General features: G+C 43.2%; 1 protein-coding gene across 5 annotated transcripts in view; it reads left to right on the top strand.

The window, feature by feature from the left end:
* LOC105483959 (FERM domain containing 4B) overlaps nucleotides 1–19,403 on the top strand; it is a 364,588-nt gene that overhangs the window by 231,262 nt on the left and 113,923 nt on the right. For all 5 annotated transcript variants that reach the window (XM_071092071.1, XM_071092068.1, XM_071092069.1 and 2 more), the window contains one exon: nucleotides 14,308–14,392. In XM_071092071.1, the coding sequence (XP_070948172.1) occupies nucleotides 14,308–14,392 (85 nt within the window). The remainder of the gene's footprint in view (nucleotides 1–14,307; nucleotides 14,393–19,403) is intronic.

Genomic DNA, 19,403 nt, shown 5'->3' with positions numbered 1-19,403 from the left:
AATTAGCTGGGTGTGGAGGTGGGTACCTGTGGTCCTAGGTACTCAGGAGGCTGAGGTGGGAGGATCGCTTGAGCCCAAGTCAAGGCTGCAGTGAGCCTTGATCATGCCATTGCACTTCAGCCTGAGTGACAGAGACCCTGTCTCAGAACAAAACGGAAAGTTCTTTTTTGTGTGAATCAGTGGGGATTGTGGAGAGTTGCTGCTCCATACTGAACAAATGAAGTGTTAGCCACTTCCAATTTCTTTCTTGCTTTTGGGTCTGAAATCTGGTTTAGAATATAATTTCTTTAATTAAATTGGAGTAACAACAACAAGAAGTAATTTAATTGCCAGAAGTAATTATATTTTTAAAACCCAGGAAGGAGGCAGCTTAGTAGTGATTTGTCTAGGAGCATAGCTGGTATGGAAAAGTACACAGAAATCCTAAAGAAAAAAACCACTCAGTTTCCAGGAAAGAGGGTGACATGAATGCTTGTGTCCATGGCAATGGAAAAAAAAAAAAAACAGAACTAGTAGGCAAGAGGTTAAACAGCATATTAGTACTTAAGCAGGAGTCAGAGAATAGCGAAGTTTTAATCTTGTGTTGTGTAGGGAAAATGGCCCAACATAAATAAAATATACTTTTTCAGAGAGAATTATATTATCACTATAAACATTTCAAATTATATGAATGAAATGAAAAGTAAAAATTACTCTTCACCACCTCCAACCTTCCCCTCGACCCCCAAGTTTCCCCCGTTCTTAGAAAAATAGGGTAAGTCGTTTGATGAATTAATTTCTTTTTTCTTTGCAACTTGGAGATCTTTCCTTGGGTATATAAAAATCTATTTATTTAAGCATTAAGGCTATTTCTAGTTGTTATTAAAATTTAGGTTACAGCTGGCCAGGCGCGGTGCCTCACACCTGTAATCCCAGCACTTTGGGAGGCCAAGGTGGGCAGATCACTTGAGGTCAAGAGTACGAGACCAGCCTAGCCAACATGGGGAAACCCCATCTCTACTAAAAATACAAAAAATTGGCCAGGCTTGGTGGTGGGCATCTGTAATCCCAGCTACTCCAGAGGCTGAGGCAGGAGAATAGGTTGAACCCAGGAGGTGGAGGTTGCAGTGAGCCAAGATCGCATTACTGCACTCCAGCATGGAGAACAGAGTGAGACTCCGTCGCAAAAAAAAAAAAAAAAAAAAAAAAAAAAAAATAGGTTGCACCTAACATCATTGCCCTTTCATCTTTTGTGCACATGGTGTAGTGTTTCTGTAGTGTCATCTACTCAATGAAAGCATATGTCTTCAGAAAATCTAACAAGTACCATCTAGGTAGTAACCAGATTTGTGTAGATTCTTTGACAGCTAATATCTGGTCTGTTTGGGGTCACAGAATACCAAAGGAGTAAACTCTATCTCCCTTTCTGTACAGTCATTCATAAGACTCTCTATCTTCTCCAAGCAGGTTCCTGAAATTCCAGAGTGACCTGCTGCTTGTTCATGAGTTTCAGCACTTACTTGGAGTGTTATCTCAAGAGTGTCCCATAATCACTTCGCATTACTTTCCCTTAACTACTTGCATGTTTAAAACCCTTATCAAGTTTTTAATTATTCACTTAGTTCTTCCTCCCAACAGTATAGTGAGATCATAATAGTCTTTGTTGTTATTCCAATTAAGTAGTTGTTTTTACTCCAATTTAAATAAGGAAATGATAAAGGAAAAGCACACGCCAAAGAATTTCGTGAACTGACCGAGGTCACTGTGGAGTGTAGCTGGTTCTGTGGAGGTCTTGCAAATGGGGTCGTTTTGTGCTCCAGTGAAGTGAGTTGCTCCTCAGAGGGTCTCTAGCCTCCTGTTTGGAGAAAACAGAACTATTGGTAATACTTCTATCCCAGTAGACACCATCAACAAATCTCCAGGTTGCTTGTTTGACTGAAGAGTAGAGAGCCAAAGATAGCATTTGGTTCTGTCTTGATGTTCGCTCATTTTAGGAGCCTCTGGAAGTGCAGGGGACCTCTTTTCAGATTGGGGTCCTCACCTCTTGCGTCAGCACAGTACTGCTGCATGCACTGGAACATGGAGCACAGAAGCCCCTCATTCATGGACACTGAGGTGTGTAGTCACCAAATAGTTAATGCACAATGAAAAAGAAGTCCCTTCAGTGATAGCATAAAGCATGTGTACCGCTGTTATTTTCAACGCAAACAATTAGAAGTCCTAATGCCAACAATGAAGATAGGTTCAGTAGGTTATGGTGGCACTTTTATAGTAAATGATGAATCACTTTAACAAAAGAGATTAGATGAAAAAGTACATTGCAATTCAGAGCTTCTCCAGAAGGCGAGGCAGGGCATATCTGAATCATCTTGGGAAATTTTTCAGACTACACAGTTACTCCCCTCCAACTCCACATTCCTAGCCCAGATTCTGATATAGTGCCATGGAGGGAGGGGTGCATTGTCCAGCCCTCTCTCCACCCCTCCTCTTATAAATCATTACTTTAATAAGTCACTGTTATCAGGGATGTTGTCATGTATCTCATCGTTCATGCATCTGAGGAGAAAAGATACATTATATCTGAAAAAGATAGGGAATGAGTGTCCTTCTGTAAAACAGAGATTACTATTTATGCCATGGGAAGTTCAAGTGATCACATTGAGGTTTTTTGAAGTTGGTATGTTTTATAAACATATATAGATCTGTAAATACTGAGAAAATTCCTGGAAGGAGCTACACCAAGCTGTGAAGAAACATTTCTTCCTTCATTCATTCATTATGTGTTAGAGTTTTGCTACGTTGTGCTCTGCCCCATTCTAGGTCTGAGGACCCAATAGTGAAGAAGGCAAAAATCTCTACCATCATAGTCTGCATACACATAAACAAATGCATTCATTGTAGAATAACAGTTTATCCATTCATCTGATAAATAGTTGCTGATTTCCTGCTACGTGCCTGGCCCTATACTAGATGCTGGAAATCTAGCAGTGGTAGAAGAAAATGACAAAAATCCTGCAGCCATAAAGCATACAGCCTAATGGAAAGAGACTGACACTAAGTAAAGTAAACCTGCAAAGCATCTTATGTGAGGGGTTATGGAGGAAGTTCCATTAGGGAGGAGGAAAAGGGAATATTAGCAAAGCTGGGGCTGCAATTCTAAATACAGTGATCAGGGAAGGCCTCCCAAAGAAGGTGGCATTGAACAAAGACATACAGGAGATGAGACAAGGACCCAGGACCCAGGCCCATTTCTGGGGAAGTTTCTTCCAGGCCAGGGGAACAGCAGGTGCACAGACAGGTTGGCAAGAGCATGCCTGGTGTGTACCAGCTCCTGGAAGGAAGTCATGTATCTGGAGAGAACCTACAAAAGGGAAATGAGTAGGAGTTGGCATGGGGTTGGCCTGTAGGGCATTGGGGCCTATGGGTTTTGAGCTTGAGAGCATAACCAATTTCCATTTTAAACAGACTCACTCTGGCTGCTGGATTGAGGACAGACTGGAACGGGGCAGGAGGGCACAGCAAGACCAGTTAGGAAACTGTTGCAATGGTCCAGGCCAGAGGTGAGTGGGGTGGACCAGACTGAGTCTCACTCCACATTCACCAGAGATGGTACAAGTTGGTTATGAGAATTGAAGAGAGAGCAGAGGATACAAAATGATTTTGCAAAACATTATGCAAATGTAAGGAGTTTTTTTATTGTAGCATTTATGAAAAAGAAAAATTCCATGAGATCTTGCTCTCAAGAAGTTTTCTCTCTACCGAAACGTAGCATAAACTCCAGCAGGCCCTAGGCTATTTGACAAGTATTGTCTCATTTACTCCTGAGCTAAACCCTGAGGTACTACAGATTTGAAGGGTTAATAAATATCTGGTTTATATTCCCCAGGATAGAGGGAGCAGCTCAGAAACATATGCTGCTTCTGCACAGAGAAAAGAAAATATGTAAAGCAAAAGCACATAGTGTTCCCTTCATGACTTCAAGATTAAACCTTTGTCTTCTTTTTTCCAGTTATAAAATCTCAAAGAGGTGTGCTAAATATGTGTGTGACCTCTGTGTGTATAGACGCACCATAATTTATTTAGGTACCATAATTTATTTAACCAGTTCTCTATTTCCATAGGAGTCCAAACTCCACCAGGTTTCTGGGGGACTTCCCCAGGCTGGGGGTTGTTATCTGGTTGCCATAAATTATATTCCACAAACATATGGGCCTCTTGGTAATGCAGCCCAGATGTGAATATTTGAAAGGCTTGACAGTGAGGAGCAAGCAAGCATTTAACTAGGAGTGCAGGGCCTTGGCGTGACCTCACTGGAGAAGCTCATATTCCCTCAGAGGAGGGCAACCTGAGGTGGCTCAGGCCGGTACCACCTTGTTCCAGTCAAAGCCAGAATCTTGGCTTCTTTCATCCCCTTTATTATTTGTTTTGTTTTTCATTTCAATTGGTCTTCCCTCTTCTTCTCCCTTCTTTTCCTCCTCCTCTTTCCAAGTCACTTTTGCTGGGTCCTAGGACCGCATGTATCCACTCAGTGGTACCCTAAAGCATTGTCTGCCACTCTTAGGGCTGAGAAGAACTCACTTTCCTACTGTAGTAGGAAACCCGGAGGCAGACTACTCCCTCTGGGTGAAAATTGCTGCAAACAGGGAGCCCTTGAATTCAAGACTGCTGACTGCCTTCTCATCACTCCTGGCCTGGTCTTTGGAACGTTAGATCTTTAGAAAGAGTTTAACTCAAGGAACATCATGACTCCAACCCATGAGTCCTCATCATTCCACCAGAATTTTTTAAAGAGAGCCAAATACACGTGACACATAAAGACAGACTGTAGTGAAGAGGGAGACTTATTGACATAGAAAGATGCTCCCAATATATTCTAGGTGAAAGAAGTGGACCACGAAAAGTCCATGCGATATGATAACACTCTGTGTAAAATATTGTATAAAACATCTGTACAGATAGAAACTAAGCTGAAAATGTTAACAACAGTTAATCTCTAGGTAGGATAATTGTAGGGACGATTTTTATTTTCTTCTTTTTCGCTCATCTGTGTTTTTTCCTACAATGAACATATTACTTGAGCAAATTTTTTAAATGCAATTATGAAAAGTGATAAGAGGAAGAAAGGATAAAATGTTTGTGACCAGATAAGCATGCGTTTGTTTAAAGCCATCAGAGGGTAGGTGATTTACAATAACGAGAGGGCTGGAAAGTGCATCTTTTCATGGAGGAATGTGATTTAAAGGCCCAGAGAAACAGCTGATTCCTCCTACTTAGGCTGAGCTGAGGCTACTTGCGGGAGGTGTGCGAGTTAGCTAGAGGTCCTTGCCCATCTACCACACTCCCATCTGAATGCACAATACCCCAGACCGTGGGAAATACAAAGGCCAGTTGCCTCAGTATCACCCATGACCCCTAACTGGCCCAGCCTATTCTGAACTTCCAGGCAGGCGGTTAATGGCCTTCATCTTCGAGGATCCAACATCCTTATCACACAAGAGTTCAAGAAAGACACAGAATCCTCTGAAGCACATGCTCGATCATGATTCCAGTTTCTTACAGGATTCTATTTCTTGGTGTATTCCCTGGGCAAGCATCAGAAACTATTTTTAGAAATCTGCTCACTCCCCTCTCAAACCTTTCAGTCCTATCTTTTGGTGGGTGTGCCTGTGTTTCCACAGTTTTAAGAAACAGATGGGCCATGAATACTTAAAGGATGTGTGTGTGTGTCTGTGTGTGTGTGTGTGTGTGTGTGTGTGTCTCAGGACAATGAAGAGGCAACATCAAAAGTAAAGAAATTGTATGGTGGGGCTGGGCGCAGTGACTCATGCTTGTAATCCCAGCACTTTGGGAAGCCAAGGCCGGTGGATCACAAGGTCAGGAGTTCGAGAAGAGCCTGGCCAACATGATGAAACCCCATCTCTACTAAAAATACAACAATTAGCCAGGTGTGGTGGTGCACACCTGTAGTCCCAGCTACGTGGGAGGCTGAGGCAGGAGAATCACTTGAATCTGGGAGGCAGAGGTTGCAGATCGCGCCATTGCACTCCAGCCTGGGCAACAGAGCAAGACCCTGTCTCCAAAAGAAAAAAAGAAAAGAAAGAAACCATATTGTGAAGGGTGAAAGAAGCTGCAGAGCTCAGAAATTAGAAGCTCGGCTTTCAATGCAGGGTTTCACTGTAGCAGCACTATTGAAACTGAGGACCAGGCCATTCTTTATAGTAGGGAGATAAGCTGTGCTGTAGGATCTTTAGCAGATCCCTGGTCTCCACCTACTGATGTCAATAATGCTCCCAGGCTGGGCACTGTGGCTTACACCTGTAATGCCAGCACTTCAGGAGGCCAAGGCAGGTGGAGCACTTGAGTCCAGTTCAGGTCCAGCCTGGGCAACATTGTGAAACTCTGTCTCTACAAAAAATACAAAAATTATCCTCGCATTTTAGTGCGTGCCTGCAGTCACAGCTACTCAGGAGGCTGAGGCAGGAGGATGGCTTTAGCCCAGGAAGTTGAGGCTGCAGTGATCAGGCCACTGCACTCTAGCCCGGGCAGCAGAGCAAGACCCTGTTTCAAAATAAACAATAACACTCCCCAAGTGCTGACAGTCAAATAGTGTCTTCAGCATTGGTAAACACCCCCACCCAAACATTGAGAACAGAGCTTTAGCATCATTCTTAGGTTCATATTCCAGCTCTTCCACTTACTCACTGTGTAGTTTCTGGCACCCTCTCGGGCCTGTTTCATCACCTATAAAATGAAGCTGGTGGTAGCACCCACCTACTTTGGGGGTTTTTGGAGGATTCCAAGTGCTAACAGGTAATGTAGACCCTCTATAAATGTTAACTATTTTTATGTTATAAATAACAGGCTGCCTCAACCACATATTCAGTGGGTGAAACATTCTATCATGTTTCTGTCACAGCCTTTGAATATGAAAGATTTGGGATTGTCTGGCTTGGGTCTGACCTAGTCCCCTTTGCACTGGGCAGAGGATCTTATCATTTATCTTCATTATTCACTGTGCCCAGATGTTACCTCCCCACCCAACTTTTCTCCCCTGCCTCCCCTCCCCACTCCCTCTCAAAGCATCTGTCCCTGCTTTCCTGTGGAGGACTAGAGCAGGCTGTTTTAAAGAGGAGGAGAGGCAAGCACTTGGAATTCACATGCCCCTGACACTTCAGGTTGCCTAGGGGAGAAGACTCTCTCCCCTTCCTGGCAGGTCACAGCAAGGCCCTGACTCTTTTGGGCCTCCAGCTCTTCCAGATAACTCAGAAAGAGTCATGTTGTGGGAAAGGAGCAAGAGGGCAGGTTCCTACAGGCTTACCAGGAGGCCCTCTCTAGTTCTAGCCATGTCTGGAAATTCAGAAATGAGAAAGAGCATTCCTGGCAGAGTAGCACATTGTAGAAGCAAACAGTGCTTCCCCTGGGAATTCTCCAAGACTGTTCCCCTCCCACAGATGAAAGGGAACATATTGGACTCCCATAAGCACTGCATAATAGCTTGCAGAAAGTGATGTGTTTGGAGAAAGTGAAATACACTTAAATTACACTTCAGCCTTCAGCATGCATTATAAAGTGAGATATGACTACCTTGCAGGGTCATTACAAGCAATAAACAGATATCTCCCTGCTCAGAATGTGGATGAGGATCTGATAGAAATCTTTCAAGGCGTGTGGCTGCAGTTAAATGCCTGAAATTACTCATGGTGACTAAATGAAACCCAGAATGAGGTGTTTTGATTTAGCCCTCGCTGGACGCCAGTCACAAACTCAGCATTGTTCAGAATGCAAAATAATTGAGCAGTTCTTGCCCAATTCACCCTCTTTGAAGATATCACTCGGACCTCGCAAAGGCCCTGGGAAGCAAAGAAACCATGCTCAGTTGAGAAAGAAAAGTCAAAACTGGTTAGAAGAGCATTCATTTCACAATATTTTCTCATTTTGTGTTAAAACAGACATTTTTGTAGCATTTGTTTCCTTGAGAGAAGGAACTTAGGAAAGATACTTGGATTTTTTTTTTTTTTTTTTTTTTTTTTGAGACAGAATCTTGCTCGGTCACCCACGCTGGAGTGCAGTGGCACAATCTCGGCTCACTGCAACCTCCTCTTCCCGAGTTCAAACGATTCTCCTGCCTGAGCTTCCTGAATAGCTGGGACTACAGGCATGTACCACCACATCCAGCTAATTTTTGTATTTTTAGTGAAATGAGTTTTCACCATGGTGGCCAGGCTGGTCTCGAACTCCTGGCCTCACGTGATCTGCCTGCCTTGGCCTCCCAAAGTGTTGGGATTACTGGCATGAGGCACTGCACCTGGCCAGATACTTGGAATTTTTATTCTGGTTGTTACAGTTAAAGCTTTAAAGATGTTCCCAACTAAGTCAGTGCCTTTTATTACAGTCACATCAGTAGAGCGATAATAATATTCTAATAATCACCGCCATTCATTGGCTACTAAACTACATGCCACCTGCTATGTTAAGCACATTTCTTTTTTTTTTTCTTTTTTTTTCTTTGAGACGGAGTCTGGCTCTGTCGCCCAGGCTGGAGTGCAGTGGCGCTATCTCCGCTCACTCCGCCTGCCGGATTCACGCCATTCTCCTGCCTCAGCCTCCTGAGTAGCTGGGACTACAGGCGCCCGCCACCATGCCTGGCTAATTGTTTTGTATTTGTAGTAGTAGTAGAGACGGGGTTTCACCATGGTCTCAGTCTCCTGACCTTGTGATCCACCTGCCTCAGCCTCCCAAAGTGCTGGGATTACAAGCGTGAGCCACAGCGCCCCTCCATTAAGCACATTTCAAACCCTGTCATTTCTCCAGTGTGTGGGGCAAGAGAGGTAAGAGGCACTGACAGCAGAGCAGCTGCCCCAAGACCTCAAGACTGATCAGCATTGGAGCTACGATTCAAAGTAATGTCTGTCCCGCTCCCTAGTGTTGACTTGTGACCACTAGAAATAAATACCACAAGACAAAAATATTGGTCATGTAAATTTAAGCAACTCTTCAAAGGAGAGCCACTTCCAAACAACTGGGTGTTGTGCTCTTTGACATCCATGTGTTGCCATCTGGCTGGCAGGGCTGTGTCCCTTCCAGCCGTCTTTGTCATGTCACTGTGGTGTAATGTTCTGTCATCACTAATGAGTGGTTAAGCCAACCAAGAAAGGAAAAAAATGCTAATGGGAGGAGCCCAAATAGCAGAGACAAAACCTTCCTGAGCAAATTCTTTTCTCAAGAAATTACGCTTGTGAAGCTGAGGTTTGTCTCCAAAATGTGTGCCTATTCAAAAAGCCTGGGTTCTTTCTGAAGCTGAAAAATTAACCATGGGCTTCAACTTAACAGAACCTTAGTGAAATCGCTCACAGTAAGCATGCAAAAAGGAAACAGTATCCTTTTGCAAAAAAAGGCTGAAAGAAAAGGTCTTTATTTTATTAATCTGGGATAGTCCATTTCATGTCATTAAGAAGTCCTAGATTTTATTTTCAGTTCATGGTGTGTGTTGATAGGTGTGCCTGAGAAGAGCCTTTTCCCCCAAAGCTCCTATGTACTTTTCATACACTCCATAAATATGAAGTCATTACAGTGGTCCCCTTGAGGAAGAGATGGAATTGTGGGTTCAGAGAGCTGGTAATCGGATGCCTAGGCAGGAGGCACCAGGGCTGGTCGCCAGAAAGTAGTGGGAAACAAGATAGAGACCTGTTTACTGGGACTAGGATGTAGTCAGGGGCCTGGGCTCCAAAAACAAGGTGAACCCAGTTTCTAGTACAAAGGTATCTGTTCAGAGTTGGATGCACCACAAACTGATTTGGCACCAAGCTACCCAGCAACCTGTACGTGGTTTCTTCAATGCCCGAAGACTAGCAAGAGGATTGGTTTGGCTAATATGCGCTCCGCCTGGAGTGCCCTTCCTACCTGTGTTACCTGGTGAACTCATGCATTCTTTAAGACTCAGCTCAACTGTCCCCTCTCCTGTGGCGCTTAGTCCTATGGATTTCAGTTTGGCAACATTCTCCCCTTAATTCATAAGCTGAGTTAATTGCATCAGGCTGGTGGGCCCCCACAGCATTGTGTACATGTTATATTTCATTTTGGTTGTTATTGTAGGAAAGCGTTATATCATATTGGCTTGGAATATGAACTTAGAAGTCTAACAGACCTCAGTTTGAGTCATGGCTCCAGTACTTGCTAGCTGTATGGCCTAAAGAAGAAGACTTGACATCTCTGTATCTAAGCTTTCTCATCTATAAAATGGGCTCATAATTTGTTGCCTACTGCATCTGGTTGTACCAAAGATGAAAAAAAAAAAAATGGTTCCTGTAGAGCACTTTGTATTATCCCTAGCACAGAAGAAGCCCTGTATTAACTTGGGTTCTCTGGTTGCCAGCAACAGAACCACTTGTGGCTAACAAACAAAATGGAAGGAAAACTGAACTAACAAGGACTCAGAAAAGACAGGGATCAGGGCTTTTGCAAGGGTCTAGGGAGCAGAAACCAAGGGACAATTTCATCAGAGTGCTGCTAGCAGAATAAATAAGCTCCAACCATCTTTGATCTTTAGGTCATTCTAATCATGTTTATTCTCCAGGGTGAGAAGCTGACTGGCCTACCTTGGGTCACCTACCACACCTTGATGAAGGAGTTTTAGTAGAGTAGAAAAAATGTGTCCCGGTGTCCCCCAAGCAGGTCTCACCCATCTAGTCAGCATCACTCATTTATATCCAGCCAGTGATCCTTACGACTTTTGCATATGTGACTGTTGCCGTAGACCAGTGCAGCTTTACTTATTAAATGTTACAATCACAGAACTCATTTTTTATAAGTTTTGGAGACAATGGGGAAATTCAAGTGAAGACTAAATTTTAAATAAAATTAAGAAATTATTATGAGCTTTGTTAGTGAGAAAATTCATTGACCCCCTGTTTTTTAATAGTCTCTGTTAGAGACGTCTATTGAAGTAATTAGAAGTGAAGGAAAAAAATAATCTCAGAAATTTCAAGTAGAAAGCAGATGTTGAGTTCTGCTAATCTGACCTAGGATTTGTTTAGGACAGGGAGATCTCTTCCTGTGGAAAGGCCTTCCCCTTCTGAGACTACTCTAACTTTTAAAAAGATGTTTTATAGGTTAATCAAAATCCTTCAACTTAAGTCTTTTGCCGTGGTTTTGCTTATTGAAGCAATAGAGAACACATGTACTTCTACATATGTTAACATTTTGGTGAAAATGTCACACTTGTCTTATTTCTCTGCCTATTTTTTACGTTGTTGAGATGCCCACAATTACTAAGGGTTCAGCTTCCTGCTGAGTGCTGGTTGAGTGAACTGGGAGTGGCAGCCCAGGAGATGTTGCTTAAGAGCATTGTCCACAGAGTCAAAGTCATTGTTCCAGACCAAGACCTAGCCCCACCGGGTAGGCAGATCTCTAAAACTCAAGAGTCTGAGTCTGTGAAATCAGGGTCATCATAGGTCCCTCCCCAAGGTGGTTGTGATAATTAAATGAGAGAACAATCGGGAAGCACTTAGCACATTGCAGGCACCTTAGTAAGAGTTTGGGAAATGTTGGCTGGGATCCTGCTGCTGCCCTTAATTAGGCTGCCCGCTGGAAGCCTGCTCATATTATCTTCATTGATAGGGATACAAATGCATGGGAAAGCCAAGAAAGCAGGAAACAGCCACCACCAAGTAGTTGAACTGGAAGGTTCTTGGAGATGCACAGAAACTTGTGTAACATGGGTCATCTTAGCCCTGTAGCAGCAGCCAACCTCTGGTCCGCCTCACTTTGGTGTCTGCCATCACAGTGACTCGGCTACCCTGCTTTGGTCCATCAACTCTTGCTGTGGACTCTTGTCCCTCTCTACTTCATGGCTTCTGCTGCCTCATGATTGCTGCTTAGTGCCTTTCTCTGCCTCCACTGAATCCCTCCTGACCCGCCCCTCAGTCTCTAAGAGCCCATGTTAATCGGTTGGCTCATTCATCATGCAATATAAAAAGCATCTGTTGAGTAGCACTTGCTCCTTTCCAGGCCTCCTCACCGCCTGACATCTTGGCTGCCTTTGAGTCAGGTGACTCTCCTAGTCCACGCAGCAGGGCTCAGAGTAGAAGAAACTAGACTGATGGGAGAAGAGAATACTGTCTACCCAAAAGGAAAAGCTGAGACAAAATTAATATAGAAAGCTTATTTGGGACAAGGTTGAGGACTGCAGCCCAGGACACACTTCCAAGTTGCCTTAAGAAGTGCTCTGGAGAAGGAGAGGCCCAAGTGTTTAAAGAAAAAAAGGACAAATCAAGAAAGGGGACAGTTACAAAAGTTGTTTGTCAGGAATTAATTCTCCTTGGTTTACAGAAATAACGTTGATCAGTGATTGGGGGTTTGTTTGTTAGTTTGTTTATTTTATTTTTGAGACAGAGTCTCCCTCTGTTGCCCAGGCTGGAGTTGCAGTGGCGCAATCTCAGCTCACTACAGCCTCCACCTTCCAGGCTCAAGCAATTCTCCTCCCTCAGCCTCCGGAGTAGCTGAGGTTACAGGTGCCCGCCCACCATCACGCCCAGCTAATTTTTGTATTTTTAGTAGAGACAGTTTCACCATGGTGGCCAGGCTGGTCTGGAACTCCTGGCCTCCAGTGATGTGCCCGCCTCAGCCTCCCAAAGTGCTGGGATTACAGGCGTGAACCACTGCGTCTGGCCTGGCTATCCATTGTTGAGCTACAGGATGTGGGTTATAGTGTCCGGGGTAGTGGACACTAATGTGTCCAGTGCAGCTAGTTTTGGCTATACCAGGCAGTTTCTGGAGAAAAATACATAGCTCAAGGAGGGAAATAGGACTTGATTGCTGTCCATTTTAATGCCTCTCTAGACCTGATAAATTGAAAGAACTGGAATTCTTCAGATAAAAGTTCTGTTCTTTCCTCAGAGGTAAGACACCCAATTTAGAAAGACACAAAGAAACATTATTATCATACAGCTAATAAATGGTGGACTTGAAACACTACATCTCGATCTTTTGGATTCCAAAGCCTATTTTCCCCCCAACTCCTCATTTCCTTAACCGCCTTCGTACTTAACTTTCTCTTCTCATAAATCCGACACTCCTCCATCTTCATTAACCTCACTTATAAGTGAGATAAAAGCTTGTAAGTAAAAATATAAAGGATTTGTTCTCTTTCTGGAACTTCCCTTGATGACTCAACGTTAAAGGGTGGAATGTTTCGAACGTTTTTACTGTCTCAGTGGTAAAATCTTTCACAGCCCTTTCAGCTGCATTTATTTATCAAAGGTGTCATCACTGTGGAAAGGGAGAAAAAGAGAAGCAAAGGCTCAAGCCCCCTCAGGATTCCGCAGAGCTAAGGATAGGTCCACCTGGCCACTTCCTAGCCCGGCTTTGCCTTCACTCTCGCTGGTCTGAGAGTAAATTCCCTTTCGGACTCAAAGCAGTGAGCTGTCTTGGGGCTTGATGGCCCTTCATGCATTATTCATCCACCAATGCTCCAGAACGTGAGGAAAACTTCGGGCCCCTAGCTTGCCCGCTCGCCCACCACAGAGCGCCAGCCTTTGCAAGCTGGCCTCATCAGTACAGGATTATGAAAACAGAGTTGTTAAAGACTCAGCCTCCTCCCCTCCTCACCCCGGAGCTGTCAGAGCTCTCCTGAGAGAGGGGCCTGCCTGCAACCTGTGGTCTCACAGATTGAACAAGCAAAATCCTAGAAAGGGAGTGGAGTAGTGAGGCCCAGAATACCCTGATTTGCATGAGAAAAGACCAAGATTGATGGTTGCTGAGAGATTGGCTTTGAGCCAAAGGAAAAACCCAGGGCCTGGAAGGATGGGAAGGAAGAAAAGAGTGATTGAAAAGTGTGATTGAAACTCACCCAGTGGATGGGGGTCAGGTAGGCGTGAGGCCCTGAGGCCCCTCCGTCTAAAAATCCCCGAGCCTCAAGCAGGGTTTGGGGTTGGGTTAGGTGGTGCTTGCTCAGCCGACTTCAGCTTTCAACTCCGGGTTCACCTGGGCTTTTCTTTTGAAGCTGTCTGAGGTATTATTATGAACTCCCAGAACATGTCTCAAAGAATGAGCAACACAAATAAATGTTTGTGTTTGGTTGATTACCATCTGGGGTTTCTCTTTAACTCACCTTCCAAGACACAAAAACATGCCGAAAGAGATTTTAGGCATACATACACATACATCCATCACGTACTTACGTGTGGTGCACATTTCTTTTAAAAAGGAAAAGAACGCACAGCCTTCCTCAGGTTTCTCAAAATTCTCGCGCTGCTTTCGGGGAACACTGAATGAGGAATGCTGAGAGATGAAAATAAATCTGAAGGAACAAACTCCTCTGCTGTTTTTCAGGTTTTACATTGAGAGCATATCGTTTTTAAAGGATAAAACCACCGTGGAGCTGTTTTTCCTGAATGCAAAGGCCTGCGTGCACAAGGTAGGTGCCCCGTTCGTCTTTTCGATGAGTATGTCCTACCCGCCGACTACACACATGCACAAATGACATCTTTTCTCAAATTCTGAGTGGGAAAGACAACCCTCTGCAGGGGATTCCTGAGTATACACAATCCCCACTACTTTAAATGCAGCATATAATTGACAGAGTGACCCAGAAAGACAGAAAGATGGATCAATCAGATTATCATCAAAACGTCTAGACCAGAAATCTTTTTAAATAAGGTATGCCCTACACTTACAGTAATTCAAAACCAGCCTTATTTCAGTTCAATTTCTGCCTTCTGATCCCTGCACACATGAGCCACCTTAAATCTAGGGAAGGAAGGCTGCTCACAGCCACATGTTTTCAAGCAGTATCTCAGTTATCTGTGGTAAGGACAGGGTTTTTCTCTTATTGTTTTTTATTTCTATCTAATGCATCAAGGACAGATCACTTTTATAAAATTCAATAAACATGCATTGCTAGAAAAATAATCCCATGCTGGGATGTTACGGCCATGTCAAATTGCTATAAAAGTTTTTACGGCCGGGCACGGTGGCTCATGCTTGTAATCACAGCACTTTGGGAGGCCAAGATGGGCGGATCACGAGGTCAGTAGTTCGAGACCAGCCTGGCCAACACAGTGAAACCCCGTCTCTACTAAAAATACAAAACTTAGCTAGGCGTGGTGGCGTGTGCCTGTAATCCCAGCTACTTGGGAGGCTGAGGCAGGAGAATCACTTGAACCCTGGAGGCGGAGGTTGCAGTGAGCCGAGCTTGTGCACTCCAGCCTGGGCAACAGAGTTAGACTTTGTCTCAAAAACAAAAACAACAACAAAAAAAAGTTTTTAAACACTCTCAGTTTTTTGTCTTTTCTCTTTGCAGACTAGCATAGCTTTAAAAGCCTTCACTGTGGTCTCCTCAAGCAACTTCCTGAGGAAGGGAAGGGAAGCCATGGGCCAAGAGATGCCCAGTGGAGCCTGGCTCCTCCCTTGTACGTTATGATCTCAATGCTTGGGATCTCAGAATTCCCTCTCCAGACTGCATGCCTGTTTCCAGGCCTTCTTTTAGGTTTATTGAGCATGTTATGTGTTCATTTTACCTCTTTTGTTGGATTATTAGCTATAACTCTTTGTTATTTCCATGGTTACTTTAGGGTTTATAGGATACATTTTTAACTTATCAGATTTACTTTCAAGATGATATTATACCACTTCACATGTAGTATAACAATCTTACAATAGTATGCTTCTATTTTTCTCCTCTCAGCCCTTATGTGATTGATGTCATACAATTTACTTTTTGATAAGTTACAGATGCACATGACATTATTATTTTTGTGTAAATATTCAATTAACTTTAAAGAAATTCAAACAGTACCAAAAGTCTTACATATTTACCCATGGAGTTGGCATTTCTATTGCTCTTCATTCACTTGTGTGGATTAATATTTCTGTCTGTTATGATTATTTCTGCCTAGAGGACTTCCTGTAGCATTTCTTACAGTGTGGGCATACTGGTGGTGAATTCCTTCAGCTTGTGCCTGAAGACATCTTTATTTGCCTTTGGTTTTGGAAACTATTACACATGATGTAGGATTCTGTGTTGGCGGTTTTTCTCTTTCCGTACTTTAGAAATATTGATTCACTATCTTCTTGCTTGCATTGTTTCTGATGAGAAGTCTGCTGTCATTTTTATCTTTGTGTTTCTGTATGGAATATCTTTTTCTTTAGCTGCTTTTAAATTTTTCTCTTTTTCTTTTTTCTGCTTTGAGCAAGTTTTTTTTTTTAATTTTTATTTTTTATTTTTTTTTTATTTTAAAGATGGAGTCTCGCTTTGTCACCCAGGCTGGAGTGCAGTGGCGCCATCTCAGATCATTGCAACTTCTGCCTCCCAGGTTCAAACGATCCGCCTGCCTCAGCCTCCCCAGTAGCTGGAACTATAGGTGTGCACCACCGCAACCGGCTAATTTTTGTATTTTTAGTAGAGACGGGGTTTCACCATATTGGCCAGGCTGGTCTCAAACTCCTGACCTCAGGTGATCCACCCGCCTGAAGCCTCCCAAAGTGCTGGGATTACAGATGTGAGCCGCTGCACCTGGCCTGCTTTGAGGAATTTTATTATGAGGTGCCTTGATATAGCTTTCTTCATGTGTTTCTGAATGTGTGTATGTCATTGGCATTTATTGAGCATCTTGGTTTGTTGTCATCAAATTCAGAAACATTTTAGCCATTATTTCTTCAGATTTTTTTTGTTTTTTGGCCTCATGTATGCCTCATTTGCAAAGCCCAGTTACACATATACTAGGCCAGTTGAACTTGTCACACAGTGATGCTTTGCATTTGTGGGGATTTGGGGGAATATGATATCTTGTATAGTTTCTCTTTGTCTTCAGTTTCACTCATCTGTTTTTTGTAATCTAACCTGCCATTAATCCCATTTTGTACATCAGAGTTTTTGTTTTTGTTTTTGTTTTGTTTTTGAGATGGAGTCTCACTCTTGTTGCCCAGGCTGGAGTGCAATGGCGCAAACTTGGCTCACTGCAACATCCACCTCCCGGACTGAAGCGATTCTCCTGCTTCAGCCTCCCGAATAGCTGGGATTACAGGCATGTGCCACCACACCCAGCTAAGTTTTTGTATTTTTAGTACAGATGGGGTTTCACCATGTTGTCAGACTGGTCTCGACCTCCTGACTTCAGGTGATCTGCCCACCTCAGCCTCCCAAAGTGCTGGGATTACAGGCATGAGTTTTTATCTTTGGAGGTTTGATTTGGAGTTTTTATCTTTAGAGGTTTGATTTGGATCTTTTTTACATCTTGCATGTGACTATTTAACTTTTTGAACATATTAAATATAGTTATAATAATGGTTTTAATGCCTTTGTCTGCTTACCCTAATGTCTGTGTTAGCTCTGGGTATTTTCGATTGATTTTTGTCTGTATTTTGGGTGATGTTTTTCTGCCTATTTGCATGCCTGGCAGTATTTGATTGGATGCTAGGCATTATTAATTGTATCTTTTTGAATGCTATATATTTTTTTATTCCTATAAATATTCTTGATGTTTGGTTTCGGAATGCAGTTTAGTTACTCAAATATGGATTGGTTTTTTCAGGTCTTGCTTTTATTATTTGTTAGGCTAGCCCAGAGCAGCGCTCATTCTGTAGCTAATTATTCTGCATACTGATCTTCCTGAGTACTCTATTCAATGCCCCGTGAATTATGTTTTTAGTTTGGCTGGTGGGAATAGGCACCACCTCCAGCCCTGTGTGAGGACGAGGCACTCTTCCCTCTTATGGTTTCAGATGGTCTCCCACTTTTGGGTAGTTTCTTTCAGTGCATGTAATGATCAGTGCTCTACTGAATCCTCAAAGGACACCCTCTATAGATTTTCAGGGTTCTCTCTCTTCACAGCTCTCTTTTCTCTGGCAGTCTGTTCTGCAAATTCTATTCATTTTGATCTCCTGGACTAAGGAGTTGCTCCATCTCCTTAGCTCAGGGAGTTCACTGTGTTCCGTTGTGTTTCTCCCTCCACAGCCTGGAGCCGTCTCTTGACAGTAGTGGGGGCAATCATAGGGCTCACCTTGTTCAAGGTTCACTATCTTCATTGCTGGATATTCAGTGTTATGAAAACTGTTGTTTTATATATTTTGTCTGTTTTTGTTTTTGTTTTTTTTCAGTTAAGAGGATAAATTCAGTCCCTGTTACTCCATCTTGGCTGGAAGTATAAATATTCAAAGCAGAGTTTTTGGCTGAGTCTATGGGGAAAGTAAAATGTTCCCAGTATCAAAGACTTTACTACAGCCCTCTTTTCGAGACTCAGGTTTTCCTAAGAACTCTAAGGATTGACTGATGAGTAGACACCTATATAACAAACACAGCTTTTCAAACACAGCATTTACTGAGTCAGGAGCACGTTTCATAAACCACAGTTGGCCATCCTCTCCTATGTAGAGAAATACAATTGCTCCTTGTAATATTTTTCACTGCTTTGTTGGCATTGTTCCAGTGTTTTCTCTTGCTAATGCAAAGATGGTTAGAAGGCAGATTTTCAACTCCTGACATTTCTCTTGTACCTCTATATGCTAAATTCTGTTTGTCTTGAGAAAGCAAGGAAAAGCAGAATTCCTTTAAATGCTGTTGCATTTTATGAATGTCAGTTGCTGGGAGCTCCTTTTTTTTTTTTTTTTTTTTGAGATGGAGTTTCACTCTTGTTGTCCAGGCTAGAGTGCAGTGGTGCGATCTCAACTCACTGCAACCCCTGCCTTCTGGGTTCTAGCGATTCTCCTGCCTCAGCCTCCCGAGTAGCTGAGATTACAGGCGCCCACCACCAAGCCCAGCTAATGTTTTGTACTTTTAGTAGAGACGGGGTTTCACCATGTTGGCCAGACTGGTCTCAAACTCCTGACCTCAATTGATTCACCCACCTCAGCCTCCCAGAGTGCTGAGATTATAGGTGTGAACCACTGCGCCTGGCCTGGGAGCTCCTTTCTAAATGGGAGTGTTTTATGACTTGTCAGATAATTTAGAACTTTTACAGAACATAATATTGTAAGGCACTATGACTGTTATTGAGATAATTTTTTAAAATTTTTATCTGTAGGAATTTAGAGTTGGATATTTTCTATCTAATTATTATGCAGATGGCTGGGTGTGGTGGCTTACACCTGTAATCCCAACACTTTGGGAGGCCAAGACAGGTGGATCACTTGAGGTCAGGAGTTCGTGACCAGCCTGGCCAACATGGTGAAACCCTGTTTCTACAAAAAAATACCACAATTAGCTGGGTGTGGCAGTAGGCGCCTGTAATCCCACCAACTCTGGAGACTGAGGCAGGAGAATCGCTTGAACCTGGGAGGCGGAGGTTGCAGTGAGCCGAGATCACACTACTGCACTCCAACCTGGCAACAGAACGAGACTCCGTCTCCAAATATATACATATAATGCAGATGGCTGGTAACAAATTCCAAGAGATGTTCCAGGATCAGGTAGCTGTTTGGATAAAGCAGCT

This window comes from Macaca nemestrina, chromosome 2, assembly GCF_043159975.1.
Source record: "Macaca nemestrina isolate mMacNem1 chromosome 2, mMacNem.hap1, whole genome shotgun sequence".
Lineage (NCBI taxonomy): Eukaryota > Metazoa > Chordata > Mammalia > Primates > Cercopithecidae > Macaca > Macaca nemestrina.
The sequence above is the reverse complement of the archived record's forward strand: the minus strand, read 5'-3'. Positions and strand labels throughout refer to the sequence as shown.